Consider the following 18,585-nt stretch of genomic DNA (forward strand, 5'->3'; position numbering starts at 1 on the left):
TGCAAAAATATATTGACAGTTTCCATGCCAACAGAAATTTTGGTAGAATATGACCACTGAGATTCAAACCAAACAACTACCGTATATTCTTCTGTCTTCTCTGGGGTCGTCTTATACGCCGGTAATCCCGCCCGCCCGCCGTGTATTCACGGCGGCGGTCGGGTCGCGCTGCATGGAGAGGGCTCACGGGCTGAGCCCTCTCCATAGCCGGTAAGTCTTTGCTGCATAATGCGGGTGTTTTCACAGCGTGTGCTGCCGGCAAAGCTGCCGGCAGCTTCAAAAAGATAGCGGCACATGGGCGCCGCCATCTTACCTGGAATCGCCGCTCCCCGTGACGTCATCGGGGGTGGCGATCCGTCTCCATGGTAGCCTCGGGTCTTCCGAAGACCCGAGGCTATTTCGTTTTAACCCCTTCATTACAATGTGCTTATAGCACATTGTAATGAATGAGGGGGAAAATCCCCATATACTGCCATACTGTAGTATGGTAGTATATGGTAGGATCGATCAGACAACCTAGGGTTAAAGTACCCTAGGGAGTCTGAAAAATAGTATAAAGAAAAATAAAAAAAAGTTAAAAAAAAATTATAATAAAAAAACTTAAAATTTCAAATCACCCCCCTTTCCCTAGAACTGACATAAATATAAATAAACAGTAAAAATCATAAACACATCAGGTATCGACGTGTCCGAAAATGCCCGATCTATCAAAATATGATAACGGTTTTTCAATGTGTTTAACTCCATAACTGAAAATAGCGCCCAAAGTCGAAAATGGCACTTTTTTGCCATTTTGAAAAATATAAAAAAATCTATAAAAAGTGATCAAAAGGTCGTACAGTCCTAAAAATGATATCATTGAAAATAGTATCAAATTTCGCAAAAAATGACACCCACAGCTCCGTACACCAAAGTATAAAAAAGTTATTAGCGCCAGAAGTTGGCAAAATCAAAAAAATAATTTTTGTACAGGAGGTTTTCATTTTTGTAACTGTATGAAAAGATTATAAAACCTGTACAAATTTGGTATCCCCTTAATTGTACAGACCCAAAGAATAAAGTAGACATGTCATTTGGGGTGCTCAGTGAAAGACGTAATATCCAAGCCCACAAGAAAATGGCGCAAATGCGTTTTTTCACCATTTTCATTGCATTTGGAATTTTTTTCCCGCTTCTGAGTACATTGCATGGAATATTTAATAAAATAAAAATTTAAGGTACAGTATGGTAACATTTACAGTAAAATGGACGATGGTAATGTTGTTGTTGTATGCCTTATGTTTATGAGCGACAGTTTTACTGCTATATACCTGCATGTCATAAGAATTTAAATTAAAAAAAGGACCATGTTAAATTCAAATCTGTTTTTTTTTTTAATTTTTACCTGTGTTTTGTATGCGTTGGAAAAGGAGTAGTCTTATATGGCGAATATATCTTAAGCTCTATATTTTAAACAGGAAAGTAGGGGGGTCGTCTTATACACCAGGTCGTCTTATACGCCGGAATATACGGGGTAGTTCCACAATATTTAAGATAATATTATGATGCCAGAGTTGTCAGGAACAAAATGTCATTAATAGTTTAAATAATTTGAATGATTTTCTTAAGGAAGGATAGGTGTAATTTTGGACTTTCTACATGAATCAGAATGGTTTAGTCTATTAATGGCCACACTTGATCATAAAATGCCATACAGTGAACTTACCGTATAGATTGGTGCTGGAGAGTGTCTGGATCGGTGGCGCTTACAGTAAACAACATAGATCCGATGGGAATGTTTTCTTGAGTTGACACTTTCATTGGATCCGGCTGAAATACTGGACCCTCATTCACATCCATTACATTGATCTGAACTGTTGCTGTTGAACTTGCTCCGTAGCCAACATCCGGGATAAGCGGATCTTCATTCTCAACTTTGATCAGTAGTGTGTGAAACGCTAAAATCTCACAGTCTAATGGCTGAAATAAAGAAAAGGTATTTCTTTTACATTTTTGTATTCAGTGTTTTAACATACAATATGCATATTTATAGCATAACTTATTAAAGATCAGATTCAAGCTGCTTCATATTTCCTCCATAGCTGTAAGTTCTGGAAAAGGCACAAGTTCATCAAATTCAAACTATAATTCTACATTCAGTAAACCAATAGGTTGGACAGCAATAATTCTATATAAGGGATTCAAATTCCTGAATTCAACTGGACATGATACAGATTGCTACTTAAAGAGAGCCTGTCATCAAGAAAAGGCAAAATAATCCTTACCCCCCCCCCCCCAACTGTGTCTTTGTTAAAAAGTGCAGCACAGGAGGTTTCCAAACTTAAATCTGGCTCCTACTACAAGTAAACTTGTTCCCCAAACATTATCTTCCTTTATCTTTGTAGACCCTCCCACTTTCATGTGGAACCACTCACCATCAACTGGCCCCGCCCATCGCAGGGTGCTTAAAATAATAATAATAATATCTGTACTTTCCCACACAGTGTTCACTGCTAAATTCACTGTGAGACAGACAGCATTCTGGTAAGGACAGGGAGAGGACTTCCTGTCTGCTCAGGTCAAGATTTGAATAGAAACATAGCTGTCAGTCAAAAGAAGGAGGCATCCGAGAGTAAACTCTTTTCTTCAGAAGTTGACTTTAATTTCAGATAATTTTAGGTGACATTGGAGGAATTTTAACTCTTTACCAACAGATATTACTGGCGTGAGAGGTAAAATTCTGTTAACAGGCTACCTTAAGTAGTGAGTCAAAGACCATAAGTTACTGACTGTATTGTGTTATTTTGTAATCCTGAGCACATATAAGAAACTTGTCTTTGTGGTAAAAGAATATTTCTGCTTCTTTGCAAAGTCCCTTCATGACACTAGTAATGAGTAATTTTGGATGACACAAACTGCCTATCACATCTTGTTTTGTACCAGCTTCCATGCCTCAGAATAAAATGACCACATAAACCTATTTAGTGACTATAATTGTATAGTGCATTATTCCTTGTTATAATGCACCATAATGTACAATGTATGTTGTGTGGTGATGTCTGCCATTATTATTATTATGATGCACACATCACACATTTTTCTACAGTGCCCTATCCATCTGAATGATTTCAAATAGTCTATACTAATATATAATATACTATAATATAGTACTGTTCTCCTCATATGGGGTATAAAAATCATCTGAGCTCCTTCAGGCTCCAGCCTCTAGTATGTGAAACATTAAAAGGCTGATAAATGCTATTAGGGCCATGAGCCACACTTAGGAGATTGTATCGGCTTCCTGATTTGTGTTTCCCCTTCATGTTTATGAAAATCTAACTCAATATTGCATTGATTATAACATAGGCACGTACATCAGCTGCAATCTACATGATCATTTTTATCCCGGCTCGGTAGGACAAACACAAACAATGCTTTATTAAAAATAAATGAGCAGTCAGATGAAAGCTGGGATTTTTCATATATTTTATATAATCTGTCACCTGAACAAGTTCCATTCCTAATTTACAGTTGTTTGTCAGTGTCGTGGCAGAGGGGAGTGTATGAGGCCTGATCCTAAAGCTATAGATCAGCAGAGGGAAACTTCTGTATAAAACAGTTTAGACTAAATATAAAATCGGACTTCATTTAGAAAAATGAGCTTAAAAGAGTAAAGATGTCATACTCATCCATCAACCTAGCTTATCCTTTTCTAGGAACACTTTTGCATTCAATGTTTTTTTCTACTAGGAAGCTTGCAAGAAAAGACATGGTTGGTTTATTTCTATAGGGTAACTTACCCTTTGAAAAAATTTTTACAGTTTATACGTAGATATAATCTTCAAAATATGTAACTATACTAGAGATACAAGAACACTACAATACACTATATATAATACAATATAAATTGTACGGTTCTCGCTAGACCCAGATTGATAATTTGACCAGTAGAGCAGATAGCCAGAGAGCCGCTCGTGAAATAGGCTGCCATGCTCACTCTACTTATTCTAGTTGTAACTTTTGCGTAAAGGAATGTGCAAGTGATCATATTGAAATGGAAAGAGTATCAGACCACTACAAATCTACCAATACCGGCTATCCCTTTAAACTTTCATCTCAAATAAGGAGAAGACTGATCAGAGATACAGCCAAGAGGCTCATGATCACTCTGGATGAACTGCAGAGATCTACAGCTGAGGTGGAAGAGTCTGTCCATAGGACAACAATCTGGCCTACCTTCTATTTTCATGTGCGCGGCAGGTCCGCGGCAGCTCTGTGATCAGTGCCTCTTCTTTCTTCATGCCAGCCCCAGGTCTGCGAAGGCTCTGCGTGCGCAGCCCGGCCGGCGCACAACTATGATGTCAGCAGCGGCTGACATCACAGAGTGCGCCGGGCGAGCTGTGAACACGGAGCCGTGAGGGACTTGGCGTCAGCTTGAAGAAAGAAGAAGCACTGACCACGGAGCTGCCGCGCACATGAAGATAGAAGAGGAGCTGCCCAGGCCATTGCAATGGTGAGTACTGAGTTCATTTTTCTATATAGCCGAGTGGGGAATTTTCAGTGCAAAAATTGTGCTGGAAAACTCGGTTTATGCTCCAGTATATACGGTAGCTGGAGATATGAGATTAGGTAAAGAAAAAGCAAATCAAATTCTAGGGAACCTGTGGGTGGTAATATTTATTCCTAGATTAGATATAACTGTAGAAAAGTTCATCTAATTCCATTCAACAGAATTATCACTTTGTGCATTTTACCTTGAAACGTTCCCAGAACAATAATTTGCATTTTCGAGTAGGTTCTATTTTAAACGGCCTTAACAAAATAATTACCACATTCCCGTTCAAGTAAAAAAAAAAACTCAGAAATCATTTTAGATAATTCAGCAGCAGCTACAAATAACTTTTTGGGTGAATTAATTAAAATCACTGCTACTTTTCAGGAATGTAAAATATGCATTTTTTTTTTAAATATAACAATCAGATAGGTAAATCATGATTGTAATTAGAGGTGTTAAAGAGGGTTCTTCCAAGTTTAATTGCAATCCCCTACCCACCAGATAGGTTATAGCATGCTATTTAGTGGGGATCTGACCTAATCTAATTGAGTGTCAGATGGAACATGCACCCTTCTGATCCATTCCACAGCTATTTTCAGCTCTCTTGCCAATCTATGGAAGGCCTCTTGCCTGACTGTGCTTTACCAGAGTTTAGAGGGAAAAGACATCTTCAACTATAAAACCCTAAGCAATATTAGATTTTTAATATTTGAAATATTGTGCCTTAAAGTGGGTTTTTAATGATGGCCTATCCACAGGTAAGGTCATCAACATTAAATTAGTTGCTGTTCCATTTATTATTCATCACGTCCAGTTCCACACTATTTGAAGTGGATATACCTATGTGCCATCTTGGTTTTGGTTAACTGAGATGCTCTTTGTAAGCAATCATATCAATGCTTTGTCTAAATGACAAGACTACTGAGAGTTATAGGCCACCAATTTCATATTTATGGTTCCCAAGCTTGGACAAATCACTATAGAATGTATAGTATTAATCCCTAAAGTTTATATATTTATCACAACACAGACACTTACCTTAACCACAGAAAGCATCCCCTCATTTGTGTTGGGATTTGTATGTATTTCAAAGCTCTGGCCAGGGTTTCCATTGATGATGGTGTAGACAGCTTTCCATGCTCCAGTGCTGGGGTCATCCTTATCATTGACGGTCAGGTTAACCATGACACCAGTTACTCCTTCTTTTACTGTGGCTTGAAACTAAGGAGAAAAGCACTAGAAGTTACAATTTCTTTGTTTTCAGCAAGTTAATAAAACTTCATACATCATAAAAAAAATCTAAAAAAAACAAGAAAGGATTTGCGTATTGACAGGGAGCTCATTTCTTACAAGTAAAACAATGGATTTGTTTAGAGAAAATAGCTGAGATATTATTCCTGAAAAACAGCCACTTGTGATAGATTGCAGGGAAGACTACGCCGGGAAATAGTATTCAGAAACAATAAATCTCTCAAGTACAATGAAAAATCACCTATAGGAAAAACATAAAAGCCATCAGTCCAAAATAATACAGATATTCTCTCTTTTTAAAGAATATTTAAAGAAAAACTTTTCAGTTTCAATCTTTCTACATCTATTCATCTATTACTGATGAATCCAGATTTGAAAAATATTCATTAAAAAAATCTTATGTTCAGGAAGAACTTTTAGGATTTTTATAGGTTTTTTAAAGGTTAGTGATACTGCTGATTTATAGGAGAGGTTGTCAAAATTAAATTGTTGAGGGTCTGATAGTTGTACTGGAATGAACATGAGGAATAGGGCTCCACTCTCTGTGTAGTGGTTCTCCTCAGTTACTGCAGCTCAGATTCTATTTACTTCAATAAAGTCTAAGATGCATTTCTACGGCTGGCCTCTGCACAAAGAATAGAGCTGGGCTCCATGTTCTGCATGGGACCTCCACTAATCTGATTTTGATGACCTTTTCTATGATCAAATTTCCATGTGCTCATTATGGCTCATTGTGATGCTGGTCCCAGGTCTTGTCCAGATGATATTCTGTCTCTGATTGTAGCGCATCGGCGCCGGCTTGCATGCAACGGAAATTGGGGGGCGTGCCGTCAGACAACCCGATTGATTCGGACAAACCGTGGAATTTAAAAACAAAATTGTGTCGCAAGATCATGCACCAGGAAGAAGAAGGTGAACTCCAGCGGTCCTCAGCAGGGAAGCCTCGTCGGACAACGCACAGCGGGGATCAACACAGTACCGGGTAAGTAAATCTGCCCCAGCGTGTGTCTGACAACTGTAAAATGCTCTTAGTTTTTGGGAAATAAACATCCTGTTTCCCTGACTACCGGGGTAAATTATATGCAGTCCAAGGGGGGTTTCCTAAGAAGTAGATTTCACAGTACACGTTAATTACACTTTCATTTCTTCATATGGATACATTTCATTAAACTTAAACATATGGGTTTGGGCAGCGTTATAACTGTAAAATCTATTTTTTATGAATAACAATAAAATGTATTGCTAAGTACTTAAAAGGGATTTTAGAATAGAGAAGTTTGAGAATGTGGGACGTTTGGAATAGATGGCTTTTAAATTATACTCCTTTTTTTGTGTTGAATATAATTATGTGCATGAGAGGTAGTAGTTCTGATAATTTACAGATGCTTCCAACAGTGAAATGAATATGAAACAGTTTCAGTCGTGTTTCCAGGAATATCTCATTGGCATCTCATTAGGATGGGAAATGTCTGCAGAGCATTGCATCTTTTCCTAGATTGGAGAAGCCAGGTAATAATACACAATCTGCTATGGCCAGCTGGAAAAAGGACTATGAAAGTGAATCCAGTAACATATTGGGTAATCCGTCAATGTCTTCAATGATGCCATTCTTGTTTCATGTTACTATATGGTGTCTTTATCTACACTCTGTTTGCTCTCTGCTCTGGATAATAAATTACTCTTTCATGTGGACTACTGCAATGTTTGTTTGGTTGCATGGAGAATGGGGGACTGAATTATAACTTTGTTATTCAATTCTGTATGTCATATGTTTTACTTTCAGTTAAGGTCTTATACATGTAATCGACAAAGCTCAGCCAAACACACTGATTTATTGGAGCTGACTGACTGACATGTCATACAGCTCAATAAGTGTCCGGTGCCTTATTCCCTTCCCATTGAAATAAACTAGACAAATGTGTAGATTTATAAGAAGTTCTGTCGTCTCACACATAAGTCAATTGGGCACTTAAAGAACGAAAGCAATGGTCAACGGTTGTACATTGTGTTATGAAAAATGTGGAGGCTATGTTATAGAATGAATAATTCGCTCTGTTTATCAGAGATCATTCAATATCACTAATATACAAAATGATTAGGTATGTCAAAGTTACTTGCTATAAACATACAAAACAAACACTAACCAAGTATTTGTTCCTAAACATGTTTGGCCCTTCATCGTGGAACATATTTTACAATGTGCTTTGTGTATCCACTCACTTCCATTTGGGAATTTTCTGGGCATTCTTTGAGATCTGTGTGAAGCCATTGTTTATAAAGAAAAGAATAAAGAAGTGATTTTATCGTCTATCTGAAGTGCAGGACATTTCTATTTTTCTGTACTTGCCTCTGATCTCTGAATCTGCTGTCAAGCACTTGTATGACTTCAATGGTGTGTGGTGAGCTGAAGTTATTGCTGCATTACATTATCGTACATTTGTCTGGCCATGGGAGGTAATGGACTCTACTGGTAAGTCCCGCTAACATATAAAAACAAGTGGCATGAGCATTGAGCTAAGATGGCATTACTCTTAAAAACTGGACTGTTTCACAGTTTTGCAATCCCTAAACGTTTGTTTTGTCAATTCGATTTTTAACTTTATGCAAATTAACTTCTTAGTGCACCAAGTGTGTGGCCGTGCATGCTGATGCCCCATTTCTTCTTTCTATAGGGAAGTCAATCATTGTGTAGAGGGGAAGTGCTGGGCAGGATAAAAAGAAGACAATGGATGTGCCTTCTTCATGCACCATCTTTTTTCTATTTAGCTACACCCATTGTGCACCCAAAGCTAATTTGCATACATTTAGCTTTAGTTTAAGAAGCTATAAGCAATGCGTATTCTCACAATATCTGACAAACATTCTCCTATTATTTTGTTCAGTTGAACGCATGGTTGTGGCCCCTTTTTCTATTAACAAATCATTAACAAAATAATTTTGCTTTGGCCAACTTTATTACTTACAATTGCATATTTACAATGATGGAAACTTTTCTGATAATTATCTGTCAGCCTGGAGAAAGTTTCATTTGCACTTTGCACACAGAAAAGACATGAAGACTGAAAGGTTCCATCAGGGTTTAAAATAACTAATTAAACGTGTCTCAGAATTAATTGATTTTTGTACAGACACAAACCCCAAGAGTGTAGTTTTTTAACGAGAAAAAAAATTAATTCTGAGATTTACTTACAAAACAATTGGCTCTAGATATAACCTGTTCGATGGTTCAGGGAATCTAGCTTAAAAAAAAAAAAAAAAATCTTTAATAAAATGTAATTTTTTAGTCTAAAGTTATTGTTTTTTAACCTCTTAACCTCAGCCTCTATGTGCTGTTGTACAGGTTCTACCGCAATGTTTCTGGAGGGGAATACAGAATATGGATCATATGAGAGGTTGAAAAAGGTACAGCAAAGCCCCATGCAGCTAAACAGGAGCCTTGTTGCATCTATCAGTTCTAAAGGTAGATTTTATTTATATAGAGGCTCTTGGGGCCTTATTTATGATAGTGTTAAACTTGTTAAATTAATTTTTTATCACATTATACCCCACTCCCAAAAAAGTGTTACCATTTCTGTTTTATAGCTGTACATGTCAGCTGAGATGTTTCCTGGAAAAAGTTGTAAACCAATAATTAAAGGGAATCTGCTAGCAGAATTTATCCAAATTAACCTTTACCAGTATGTTGTCAAGCTGAATAACACCTTCCAGATCATATAACATATATATATATCATCATATATCAGCATGCCATAAAACGACTATGGCATGCTGATATCATCCAGAAAATAAACTGAGAGTGAGATGTAAAGTACTTGTATAATGCCATAAATGCTGCATTCAAATTAAAGGGGCTGTCCACTTTCAGCAAATAATTGATATTGTTTGAGTAAGGAAAAATTATACAATTTCCAATAGACTTTTTGTATTGATGACTCACAGTTTTCAAGATCTTTGTCCTACTATAGAAAGCTTCTATGTTTACATCCAGGGGATAGAAATGTGTCCATGGTCATGTGATGGACAGGAATATGCACGAAAGTAATCTGAGCCGTATGATAATAATGTCTCATGCATCTGTGTGATATCACATAACCACGGACAGATTTCTATCCACTGGACGTAAACATAGAAGCTTTCTATAGAAAGACATAGAAAACCATGAGGGATTGATACAGAAAATATAGTATATTTTAAAATTGCATAACTTTTCATTACACAAACAATATCAATTATTTGCTGAAAGTGGACAATACCTTTAAGCTTACCCCACAGCAAATTTCACTACTGTGAATGGCATCATCCACCAGACTTCAGGAGAGACAATTTCTTATGTTCGTGGAAACATGGCTGTCAATTAGGAGGCATTCTGAGATGGGGAGAGCTTGATTTCAGTGCTAAACCTTAATGTAACTTTAACGCAACTCATAAGCCTTTTAACATTATGTCCAGACACTTTGTACAAAGTAATTTCCCTATGTGATCAATAAAGTCTGATTTTAGAATATTGTATTGTAAACTCTCCGAACCTGTGACTTTAGAAAACCGATTTGTGGAAAATATATTTTAAAAAATTGCCCCTTATCATAAACTAATGATGTCAGTATTTTTATTGTGTACATATCAATGGTTGTTAGTATTGTGCGGGTATGAACAGCAAAGTTCGGGTCTATTCCCGGACATGAACTTCAGTTAGTTAATTTCCGGGTCTGGCTCAAAACTGCCACTGGCAAAGCACCAGCAGGACTTTTATTAATGTGAGGCGTGCGTGTCATGGGAATAGATGATGCTCACCAAAATGGAGGGACACCTGCGCTGCAGCTATAAATATGTCACAGAAAACTTAAAATTAGCAGGTTTGCATGGGTTTCTAAATAGATAACACCCACATTTGGTGCCAACACCAATTGTAAATGTTACTGTTAGGGTCTCGGGTCTGAAACCCAGAGCAGAACAGGATTTTTAACTTTAGGTCCGGCTGAACTTTGTCTGAACCAAATTCAGTAGGGTCTGCTCATCCCCAGTGGTTGTATTTGTATCATATATATTTTTATATATTTATATTTAGTGGAGGTGAACTAAGCTGGGACATACCAAGCGCTAAGAAATGGGCTTGTGAACCATTGTTCTGAAGGAGTGAGGTTATGCTAAACCATCTTAAATTGATACAGGTGTATCCACTTGTATCCAGTGCAGCATTCGTCAATCAACCTCATTGTTTTGTTATTGACATTACTTGCCAATAATGTTAACTGTAAAATGGTGTAGAAGGTAAGCTTCAGCTTGTGAGAAAAACATAACTAAAATATCCTCTCTTTTTTTGTTGAAATATCTCTATATCTTTTCTAACAGTATGCCATGGCCTTCAATACAAAGTGTCTTATACCAAGAGCAGCTTTAGTAAAAAAAAAATATTTAAATGCATTACATAGCAATCCGCCACCTAGCATGATCAGAAGATCTTTGTTGAAGCTGTTAACAGTGGAAAAGTAATGTGCTGGAGAATAATTACGACCAACTGGTGGGATGTGACAGTCAAGCAAAGTCATTTATGATTTACCTTCTAAGAATTAGCAAATCAATTCAGGGGAAAAAAATATGTTGGGGATTTTGCTTTCACATCAAGTCCTGTGGAAGGATAAGGGCTAATGGGCCAGATAAGAGAATGATTTCCCGCAGTATGGACACGTAGACCTCCTGTCAGTGTAATGAAAGCCCTGTTCCCCATCTACAACTCCATTAATCTTTTATTGTATCAAGCAACTAAACAAAAAAAGACACAGAGCAGAAACTTGTAAAGATATTTGTCACAAAAGGAACCTAAAATTTTCTTACATAATTAGATCTCATAGGGCAAAGTGAAATCTAAATAAAGAGTCCTGATGACAAATTCAGTGGGTTAACTAGGTGCAAGATCTAATTCCCCTCTATATAGATGTATGTGTGTGGGAGTGTGTGTGTATATATATATATATATATATATATATACATATATATATATATATATATATATATATATAGTTGGAAATATCATTAAAACAATCACTGACAACCATCCACCCCCACATCTTAATTCTAATTTCCTATAATTCATTAATGCCTTGATATTAAAAGCCTGGAACATCAATGCAATTTAAATCTTTAGAATAATCGATCTCTATTCACATTAACAATACAATATATTCTAGACTATAATAGCAAAGCGAACAATAAATCCAGTTTATAATCTGGATAAAACTTGCTAGACCAATGATAACCAAAAATGCCCATACTCAAAGTGGTCAAGCGACTTTCCCATTAGTCATTTAGTAAAACCGGAAGGTCGGGATCCGTTCAACCATGAGAAGTCTGAGTCATGTCATGAATCCAGCAGTGGTTACATTTCAGCTAGCATTACAATACCAATTTATTTCACCACTGAAATATTAAGTTTATTGCAAATAAAACTAGGAAATTTTCATCTCCTGACTTTCTCATTTAAAGGCCCATTGTTATTCAACATTGTCTTCAATGCCACATCTGAAAACACTGGCGTTATTATATCAACACCTCTCCACAATGCACATCATGAGTCTCATTTATTTCATTTTAATCATTATCTAAAGAAAACAATTATCTCCATTTAGTCAGGTGCTTCAACACAGCACAATATGGAAATGTTCTTCTGAGTTACCGTCGTTCTACAGGAAATCAATTACTGATGCCGAACAAAATTTCTCAGTAAACGTGTAGGAAGAAATTAATAGCCAGGGAAATGAATTCTATCTAAGGAGCAGGTCCTTCAGGCACTGTAGACTCATGCTATGTCTCTCGTGTTTGACACTGTGTTACTGATACAAATTGAAAGGGAGTAATTTATTCTGGTCAGAGGCTGATATGTTTTTTATTGCTGTCGTCTTATAGCACGGCATGGGGTTTTGTGGGGAAATAATCAATATAATTTAGATTTAATATCTGTAAGCTCCTGCTTATTCAATACTTAGGAGTCCAGGTGTCCCAATAATTCATTAACAGCCATAGTGCTACGATACTGGCAAACATGGCTGGAATCCAGTGGCCAGATGGAGAAAAGATGGTCACAAAGATGGACTGAAGCGTAGTAGATCAGAGAAGGTGTAACAAGTGTAGGTAGGAACAATTAGGGTAAGGCAGTTCTGGAAGCAGGAGACTGGAATATACCTGGATTTTAAATGAGCGCACATACAGAGACAGCTGTCAATCACTAAGAGTGCTTTCACATATATTGGTGCTGTTTTGAGGCTTAAGAAACTGATGCATCTGATGACCACACAATGCTAACTGATGCAAATGATGTGCAGATATACAGTGTTTAAACACACCCTAAAGACTGTCGCCCACTAGACTCCAACAATGAAGAGCAGTGGTTCAATTGCATGAAATATAAATCATATAGAATATTTTCTTATTGTCATCCCCAATTGGCACCATTGGCAGCATTAACTTGACAGTATCCATATATATATATATATATATATATATATATATATATATATATATATACATATATATATATATATATATATATATACATATATATATATATATATATATATATATATATATATATATATGTATTTCAAATGCTCTGTTAAATCATTATGTCAAGTCACTAGAAACATTTTACAGTTATGCTAGACTATACTAGAAGTACAAGTTCAGGACTTCCCATACATAATACCTATTTAGATGTACTGAGACGTGAGCTTTCCATTTCTGCATGTATTAGCTCAGTGCTGTGACCTTTGGCATAATTGTAAAATCCAATTTGTTCTGGCAATTAGTACAGTGACTGTAGAGTTCAGGTAGTAATCTTTGCCAACGGCAGGGTTGTAAGGCCTTGAACATTCAGAAACAGTAGTTGTAGGCTACTATATGGGGTGATAGATACTTGGCTGTGTTTTGTAGACATTTGACCCCGATTTTGCACTCCAGCCAGCCTGACACAGATTCTAATTGAGTTGTTTTTTAACCACAGATTCCATCCTCATCTGCAGAGTTATTGAATGCTATGCTTCATCAGGCAGAAGAGACAATGCCTATATTGATATCCCAAGAGGTTCTGCACATGTTGCCTTTGCCTGCTGCTAGTGTGGGCACCCAGTGAGGCAACAAAATAACTGACTAATAAAGTATTAGAAATGTTATGAAGAAAAGGTAATTTAATACCCGGATTCTTCAGCACAACTATGCAGACGGTTCTTTTCACCAAGAAAACCAAGTCCTGATTTATCAGTCTAACTGTGTATTCTTCAAGTGTTAATGTATGCAGATGGTGCCTATTATTTAGTTTGTTCAAATCATGACCTAAAAGGCTTCCTCCTGGGGGAAGATCTCAAGACAATGGCTGACAAAAAAATGATTGTGATGTCCGGAAAAATTGAGAATTTGTTATATCTGGGCATCGCATAAAAGTTAACTTGGTTGGGGGAAGTCATTACCTACATCTTCTGTAAACAATACCACTTTCCAGAACATGGATATAGGTTGTCTTCATTAATGGACTGAGGGAAAAGTGCTTGTATAAATTCCATGATTTATAGAGCATGGCCCAAGTGATAGCTCTGCAAAAGGACAACCAGAGAATGAAGTCTCATAACCTTGTCAGTTATCTGATGCTGTTCTCTCCAGCAAACATTAAGTAGTAACACACTGGATGCAGAATGTTTGTCAATGTCACATTGATATCTCCCCAACAAGTCCCATTCTGCAAGCTGCCCTTTTTAATCGGAACTCCAGAAAATTCAGTTTTTATAGAGTCCCTCCGGGGAATACTGAAATGTTTGATGTAGCGTAGACTTTTCATTCTCCGACAGGGTCAGGTTTACTGTTCAGAGTTTCTTTAGATGTGTCTTTGCTTCTACAACATCACATGCTGTCTGCTCCTTCAATGGCTCTTTATAGCCTGTTGTTTCACTATGTATCCTACAGATCTACATTCATATTCAGAACTAGATACAAGAAATCATATGCAAAACAAACAGCAATGGAATCATGACTACACTTAAAACAAGGTGTTCTCTGTATATTTTACCTAGTATAAGGCTAAGATGTTCCAGACTTTATAACCTACAACACAAGATGTGTCTCTTTATGGCCAAGGTCCTTAGTAAAGTTTCTACAGACAGTCTAGAAAAGAATAAGGTGAACTGACTGGCACAACTTTTGCATTGCTTGAAATGGCAAGGAAAGGCTCATAGCAAATATACCACTAGGGTCTGGTGTTTCTTTCTACCACTATGCCCTTGCCTCACCAATGCTTACTGTGAAATTGTTCACAAAAGTGATTCATAATAATAATAATAATCTTTATTTATTGAAAATATACATGTTTTGCCCATGTTTTGCAAAAGGCTTTCAGCCACTTGGTATAACCTAAATGTATACATACCCCTCATTACAAGATTTGACAAAGTTCTACTTCCTTGACAATGGGAGAAATAGAGGTTATTTTCTTAATATCACCGAGACTTAAAGTGGTATTTCTATCTCAATACAGTTTTGAGAAGAAATCAGGCAGGTGCTCCTTAGGGTCAATAGGCATTCCAGAGGTTTATCCACCAATCCTAATAATTAACCCCTTGAAGACCAAGCCCTTTTTTGTTTTTGCATTTCCATTTTTCACTCCCCACCTTCAAAAATTGATAACTTTTTTATTTTTCCTTGTAAAGAGCTGTGTAAGGTGTTTGTTTTCTGCATAACAAATTACACTTCATAGAGACGGTATTAAATATTCCATGCCATGTACTGGAAAGCAGGGGGAAAAAAATCCAAATGCAGTGAAATTGGTGAAAAATTGCATTTGCACCTTTTTCTTGTAGGCTTGGATCTTTGGATGCCATTCACTGCCCTAAATTACATGTCTCCTTCATTCTTTGGGTCGGCGCGATCACGGGGATACTATATTTATATTGGTTTTAAAATGTTTTCATTTACATAAATTCAAACCACCTGTACAAAAAAAAAATCATTTTGCTATGTTCTGGCGCTAATAACTATTTCATACTTCATTGTATGGAGCTGTGGGTGTCATTTTTTGCAACTTTTGATGACGTTTTCAATGCTACCATTTAAGGGATGCTACAGACTTTTTAATATTTTTCAAAATGGCAAAAAAGTGGCATATTCAACATTGAGCGCTATTTTCCGTTACAAGGTTAACCGTTGGGAATAACCATTATATTTTGATGGATTGGACATTTGAGATGCGGCAATACCTAACATGAGTATGATTTTGACTGTTTATTTATATTTATATCAGTTCTAGTTTTTAAAAGTTTTTAAAAACTTTTTTAATTAATTTTTTTTACTGCTTTTCAGACCACCTAGGGTATTTTAACCCTTGGTTGTCTGATTGATCCTACCATGTACTACCATACTACAGCATGGGAATTTACCACATCATTTATTACAATGTGCAAATCACGAGACAGTGACATATTTGTATGACCAAAGGCTGTCATAGCAACTGATCACTGCCACACGATGACCTCATAGGGGGCGGCGATCAAATCCAATAAGGCAGTACCTCCAGGATTTAAATGCCTCTGGCAGCTTTACCAGTGGCATTTACAGGTTTAGCACTGACCGCAGGTGTTACCCGGTCAGCCCATGAGCCCTCTCCATACAGCGAGAGCGGACGTGTGAAGTACAGATATGTCACACATCAGTAAGGGGTTAAAAGGCTTAGGTGAGTGCCTACCTTTCTGTTTTCCTCAAGTTTTCAGGTTAAAAGGCTTAGTTACAAATCTGGTAATGTGGAGAGGGATGCCGTATTCACTCTCAGTGCTACAAGATTGTGAATTATCAGATACCTACCAGGAACTGTACATTAACTGTTAGAAAAGTACATTTTTTGGAAGACCTACCCATGTTAATTGAATGCTTTACTTCCTCCTTTCTGTGCTGAAATATTTTCAATACTGCCACTTGTCTAATGAGATAATAACAAGCACTCATATGTAGAGACCATACATAAAACCTGGATGTTTTGGTGCTAGCTAATTAGCAAGTTGTAATTCTTTGTTTGGATTGATGCTTAAGATTGGGGTTTGACATCCTATTGGGAAAGGGGATGGAAGAGCTGCTTAAGTTTTGTTCATTATACGCCAGAGGTAACTTTTCATATCTGATTTGCACAACTTTTATCCTGAGTAATCTAATCCTCCTCTATGCAAACTAAAATCTAAAATTCATAAATGTAACCACATGCGGAGAGCAGGTGCAACTACATTATAGTCTTCAAATAAAATTCTGCTGACTCTATCTCCTGGCACTTTTATAGCATTAAATACACATAAAACGCAATGCATGCATTTCTAAAAATAGGAAGGAGAACATAGTTTCATAAAGCACCAAGTCATACATTCTCCATTTTTGTATCTGTCCTTATCAGTGTTTTATAAACTTATGAGAAATGAGGACTGCAAGGAAACAAGCTGGGAATTATTTCCAAGTTCTTCTTCAGGCACATCTCTCTTCCATAACTTTATTAGACTACAATACTTGTTCATCATGGCATAGACTAATACATGAGCTGTCTGCCTGGATCTGCTGAACTATTTGGTTTCCACAAAAAAATGCAATTAAAAAACCAGTACAAGTTTTGTAGACTGCAAAACACAGGTCAGAAGTGAAGAATAGGAAAATGTGTAAATTATCTCACATGAACTATGTCATCATGAACATCACCACTGAGAGGATTCTAATAGATCTGAGTGTCTTCTATCTGAGTGAATATAATGAGGCAGATTTGTTAATATTGTCTAAAATAGATCAAAGCTGTTGTATAATTTGTTTCTATGGAGAACAGACAGTTTTGCTTTTAGACTTATTCATAAGTTTCAGTAATTGATTTAGAAACTATTGAGATACCATTTAGTATAAAGTTTAAATCTAACAGCAAAACATAAAAACATCTGGAATTATTCCCCTTGAAGTTGCAAAAAAGGCAGAGGGAAATTCTGGGCACACCTTCCTTAGGAAAAGACATGTAGGGTAATAATACTATTCAGATTAGTTATGGACTGTTGTCAGGAACCAGGGGTAGTGGACCCATGTGACCACCACGGACGATGACGTAAGCCGACACTGGGACCGGAGTCTAAGTGGTATCCGGTTTTCCCTAGAGCCCGCCGCAAAGCAGGTTGGACTTGTTGGGGCGTGGTAGCACCAGGTCGTTCCACATGTGCGACTTTGTCCACGGTGGCGGCCAAGGCATAGTACAGAATTGGCATGCTAACTCGTGTGCGGGGACAGGCAGGAGGTTGAGACGGGCAACACAATATCTGAGTCGAGGATGTAGAGGTAGGTCAGGACAGGCAGCACAGCATCAAAGTCAGGAATGGAAGCAAGGTCACAACGGGAAATCTGGATAAACGCTACAAGCATAGGAACACAACTTTCTCTTAGGCATAGAAGCACAAAGATTCAGCAGGGAACACAGGAAGGGGTTGGGAATTTATCAGAATTGGCAGCTGGCCAGCGGCAATTATTGGCGCGCTGGCCCTTTACATCTCAGGAAGCCGTCGCATGCGCCGTAGGAGGTGGGGATGGCCGGAGGTGGAGTCAGTGCTGGATCGCTGCAAGGTAAGTGAGCCAGCAGGGGACTGGGGCAGCAGAGAGGGGCACAGGTACGCCTGCAACCTACTTATGGATAAATCTGATGAGCCTATTAGAAATGTGAAATTATTTCAGGGCCATTCGACCATTTATGTTTAACATGAGATTTTAAAATGCTGGGTATGATGAGAAGGAGAAAGCATTGCACTGGCCAGGCTATTTCA

General features: G+C 37.4%; 1 protein-coding gene across 1 annotated transcript in view; it reads right to left on the bottom strand.

The window, feature by feature from the left end:
• CDH13 (cadherin 13) overlaps positions 1-18,585 on the bottom strand; it is a 548,360-nt gene that overhangs the window by 97,407 nt on the left and 432,368 nt on the right. Inside the window, exons 9-10 of the mRNA XM_072117266.1 lie at positions 5,573-5,755; positions 1,706-1,959 (exon numbers count right to left, since the gene is read on the bottom strand). Coding sequence (XP_071973367.1) covers positions 1,706-1,959; positions 5,573-5,755 — 437 coding nt within the window. The remainder of the gene's footprint in view (positions 1-1,705; positions 1,960-5,572; positions 5,756-18,585) is intronic.

This window comes from Engystomops pustulosus, chromosome 7 (assembly GCF_040894005.1).
Source record: "Engystomops pustulosus chromosome 7, aEngPut4.maternal, whole genome shotgun sequence".
Classification (NCBI taxonomy): domain Eukaryota; kingdom Metazoa; phylum Chordata; class Amphibia; order Anura; family Leptodactylidae; genus Engystomops; species Engystomops pustulosus.